A 4395-nucleotide genomic window follows, 5' to 3' on the forward strand; every position below is an offset into this window, starting at 1 on the left:
AAATATGAGTGATGGGTATTTTCGATAGTGGAAAATATTGATTTGGATTAAATCGTTAAAAAAAGGACTGACTCGTTTTAAATTTGGTAAATTAGGATCTCCTAGTACTAGGCTTTGAAGGACAGGACTAAAGAGTCTAAGGCCCAACAAAAATGGGACTAAACGTCAATTTCTACAAACTAAATTGCCCTGACGAAATTTATATAGGCTACCAATGAGGTGGTTAGGTAGTAGCGCTAGCACTGCAGTCACGGACGCAGTCCGTCTCATGGGTTTTGACACTTTCTGCATCCATAGACAATCAGAAGAATTTGTGGTCAATCAACAAATGTTGCTTCTGTGATCATAGCAGGTAAAAAAGAACAAACATATTGAACGAGGCAAAAACATACAGTTCAACTAATTAGTTCTTGTAAACTTGTAAGTTTAATGATAGTCATATTGTCATTTGTCACCCCAAATAAGAATTGAGCAAAAACGATACAAGAGAAAATGAAAAGAGAAAAATGTGTAGCAATTAAGAAGGAAAAAAATAATGTCTCACTTCTTCAAAGAAAAACTCATGGTTCGCAAAATGAACAGTACCTATGAGCTAGGAGGGGTACTCTCTTGTATTGGTTTTGAGTTTGAAACAGCAAGAAAAACAGCTCCAATTCCAGAACCGCCATTAGAATTCTCAATAACAACATTTTCAGAGCTTCCCAGCATTTCCCAAACACAGCTATGTAAATAATTTCGGAAGAGTCGATAGTGTTGATATAAGCCACCTTCTACTGTCACTACACTTTTTTGAGTTGCATCAGTTCGACCGAGTTTTTTCAAAATACTCACTATCCCAGCTCCAGCTAAACGGGCTGCACGCTCTACCACTATGTCACAAACGTCCGCTACAACCTCTCTTACCATTGGAGTGGAAACCGTTATCTGTAACCATAATAATGCATTTCAAACTCCATTAGTGAAAACTGTAATCTACAACCATAATAATGCCTTTCAAACTCCATTAATATGTAACAGTGATAAACAAACAAGGACCAGTATTGTCAGTTCTGCAAATGCAAAATTTAATATGCATGTATACCTCAAAAATTTCCTTCAATTTTTCGCCGACGACTTCACGGCCCTCTGATGTATCTTGATGCATGGCAGCCATATCAGGAGACCTAAAAGGAGATCAACCAACACTTAATAAGAAATTTCAGAATTGAGACCTCTCAGAGAACCCTATATTTGGGCACAACACAAGTCTTTAGGATTGCTCATTATAAGACACTAATATTAAGGCAATATAAGCTTGCAGACTTGTAGTCCCGTACCTTAACACATAAGGATTGCTTAGCTTAGGAGGGACAGTGTCACCAAAAAGAGCAGTTTCTTTGGCCATTTTCAACAACACCAGTCTAACTATTTCTCCCAAATACATTCCTGAGATAAGCTTCTCAAAAATCTACAAAAACAATACGAATTAAAACCGAAAAATACAAATAGGTGAGATTATTGAGAAACAAGTATTGCCTCGGATATCGGACCATTATAAATGTCCACACGTTTTGACAAATGTGAGTATAATAAGGAACTAACCTGTTCACCAGGATTCGAACTTTTAGCGTCTAAACATACATCAAATTCTTTTGTTAACGAAAGATTAGAAGAATTGAAACTTCCCCATTCCACATCGATAACCTGCAACATGAGAACAGATTTTACATACATGGACTCATGTATTCAGTATATATTAACAACGTCCACTAGTTGTTGACAATGCCCCAAATATGCATACTCTACCATGTAAGTTGAGGTTGTGCAATCATGCAGATCTAACTTTTTTTTCACATCCTAGCCTCTTGAGAAGTATCAGTCAAGGTACTCCTCGATTAGCATCATAAGGGAATGGGTTCGCTTCACTAGGATGAGATTTGACTCATATGGGAACAATGAGCTGTTTCGTGTCTTATATTTTGTCAGTTGCATAGTAGCGGGTAGTACTCCATGGATAAAAAATGTTCAATCATTTTGTGAAAGGAATGGTCACTTACCATTTCTGCCGACGTTGTTGATGGATCATTCCATTTGGAAACTGCACTTTTCTGCTCTATATATGCAGCATTAGTCCCCATAGCTAGGGTGACAGCAGCTACAACCTCAGTGTTGTAGCATCTATCACCGACCAAGTTACCAACCGTCTCATCCACCTTAAAAAAAATGAAAACTCAATGAAGTATTCATCATTATCACCAGTACATGGGTATTGTAGTTCAGCTAATATGACATTTTCGGAAAGCTTCTCTAAAAACATACTCGCACATGTCTGTATATGTGATACTTGAAATGTTCCACAATTAAAATGTTTATACTAATTACCATTGCGGAAACTTGCATGTTTACACCATGTGTTTCCAGGGCTTTGTTCATATCGTCCACCATTGCTTTTCCCTCCTGAATTCATGTATACAAGCTAAATTAGAGGATGAAACTATGTTATACCTCAAATTTAGGCAGAATAGCATGTCAGAGTTGGGGTCTGCTTGTAAAATTTGTGGGTAAGGTTTGTTTTAGCTAGGTCCAAAACAACTTCAACATAGAAACATTTGTTTTAAAAAGACAAATCAAAATAAACATTTGGAAGAAGAGAATTTGGTGAGCTTAACTGGATCATTGATGGAGAACTTCTTCCACTTAATTCCAGATTCCAGTGATGTTGTGTCTTCATCCACAGGAAACGAATAAGTGAATCCAAGTTTCTTATTCTGTCCTTGTGTTAGAGCAGGGAAATTTTCATTCGACGTGGAGAAGAATTTGCCAACTTCCATAGCAATGTAATCAAAGACTTCCTGAAAATGTGTTGCGTATGATGTTAGAAATATATGAACTAACAAATGAAAGTAACAGTTAAAGTTTGAGTCTTTTGTTGAACCTGGTGCAAAGACTGAACAGATAAGTGTGGTGGAATTGGAATGGTTATTGATTCTTGGTTAACAATACGAGCTGTTTTTCCTCCTAGTTGAATTCGGGATGCTCGAAATTCAGTTCCACTCAAATTCAGTCCATAGTATATTCCACCTTCGTAGCTGCAAATATTTGCAAAGACTTTACTTACAGTTGTCAATATAAACGTAATTACTTAGAAAGCACTTGTTGTAAGAAAAACAAGACTATGATGTAGAAGTAGCATTAGCACTAGCACTAGCACTAAAATCAAAATCTCAAAGATAGATAGGCCCAATCAAGCTGTAGCAAGCACCCTTGTCATGACACTAAAATAAGCCCAATGAATAACAAAACTCAAAAGCGAAACCCATAATCTTGCAGAATCTTCGAGACAATGACACATTGTCGGATGATTATGAAATGATTTTTCTGCTGTGTCGTGCGGATCACCATCCTCTAAATAAACCGGTGATTGCTACAATTATGAAATGATTTTCCGCTGTGTCGTGTAGATCACCATCCTCTAAATAAACTGGTCATTGCTACAATTTTGTAACTAGTAGGCACAAGATTCACAGCCATTTGTAAAAGTTCATAAAAAATAGGCGAAATTTACTGCCCAGAACTTTGCATTTGGAGTGTTGGAATTTTCGCAAATACCAAGCAGGCAAGCAGGGCCTAGTACACGAATAAGAATATATACGACAGACTCAATAGTTCAGATAGGATTAACATTCTAATAGATCCGTGGATGATGAAATGCATGTTTTAGATATTGAGTTTCTGCGATTTTTCAGATTATGTTCTGACGAATTAGACTGGCATGAATCAAATTGCAGCTAAGATAGAGAAAAAAAAAATGAAAATTTACGTACCCGGTGGGAAGAGAATCAACGTAAGAAATGATCATAGGGAGTTTACTTCTTCCATCAGAATAAGAAAGACCAGATTTCATATCAACCACCAATTCCTCGGCAATTTGCTCCAACTTTGATAATGGAGTTGCACATTGCGAAGCCAATGTTCGAAGAATACGTTGTGTTCGTCTCCAACGACTCTCACTACTCCTTCTCCATCTTCTTACCAGTACCACCGTTGCCGTCACCGTTGCTAGTGTCGCCACCACCCCTACCACTACCACTTCCTTTTTCATCTCCCCCTTTCTCTAGTGATCTTGCTGAATGCGTGAAACGTAGAATGGAGTTAATTCATGGGATTGGAAATGAGGGATGGTGATGGGAACGTGAGGGAGAACGAGTAATCCCGATAGTGTCGGATTGAAGGGAGAAGAACGAGTATTTCTCCATGAATGTTTGGACAAGGGTTAATTTGTTTTGTTAACAGTAACAGTACCACTCGCAGACTTGGTCTAAAGTTGTATTTCTTCACACGTATGTGAAAAAAAAGAAGATACAAGTGTCGTATGCATAGGCATAGGAAACTTAGAGCTTCTAGTCCTATCAACTA

General features: G+C 37.6%; 1 protein-coding gene across 1 annotated transcript; it reads right to left on the bottom strand.

Moving 5' to 3' along the window:
• Positions 1-389: 389 nt before the first annotated feature.
• Positions 390-4242, bottom strand: LOC113332766 (hexokinase-1-like). Its single transcript, XM_026579284.1, has 9 exons — positions 3804-4242; positions 2915-3068; positions 2649-2831; positions 2362-2436; positions 2037-2192; positions 1582-1683; positions 1317-1447; positions 1082-1163; positions 390-924 (listed from the first exon to the last, which is right to left on the bottom strand). Exons 1-9 carry the CDS (start codon positions 4079-4081, stop codon positions 586-588), a joined length of 1500 nt encoding a protein of 499 aa, XP_026435069.1. The 5' UTR covers positions 4082-4242; the 3' UTR covers positions 390-585.
• Between the last annotated feature and the right edge of the window lie 153 nt (positions 4243-4395).

Source organism: Papaver somniferum, unplaced genomic scaffold (genome assembly GCF_003573695.1).
Source record: "Papaver somniferum cultivar HN1 unplaced genomic scaffold, ASM357369v1 unplaced-scaffold_132, whole genome shotgun sequence".
NCBI lineage: Eukaryota > Viridiplantae > Streptophyta > Magnoliopsida > Ranunculales > Papaveraceae > Papaver > Papaver somniferum.

Excerpts from the sequence above, each read along its gene's own strand:
- LOC113332766 (XM_026579284.1), bottom strand. The coding sequence starts at position 4,081 with ATGAAAAAGGAAGTGGTAGTGGTAGGGGTGGTGGCGACACTAGCAACG. Across the intron at positions 2,193-2,361 it reads ACATGCAAGTTTCCGCAATG|GTGGATGAGACGGTTGGTAA; the intron begins GTAATTAGTATA and ends ATTTTTTTTAAG. Across the intron at positions 1,164-1,316 it reads AGCAATCCTTATGTGTTAAG|GTCTCCTGATATGGCTGCCA; the intron begins GTACGGGACTAC and ends ATCTCCTTTTAG.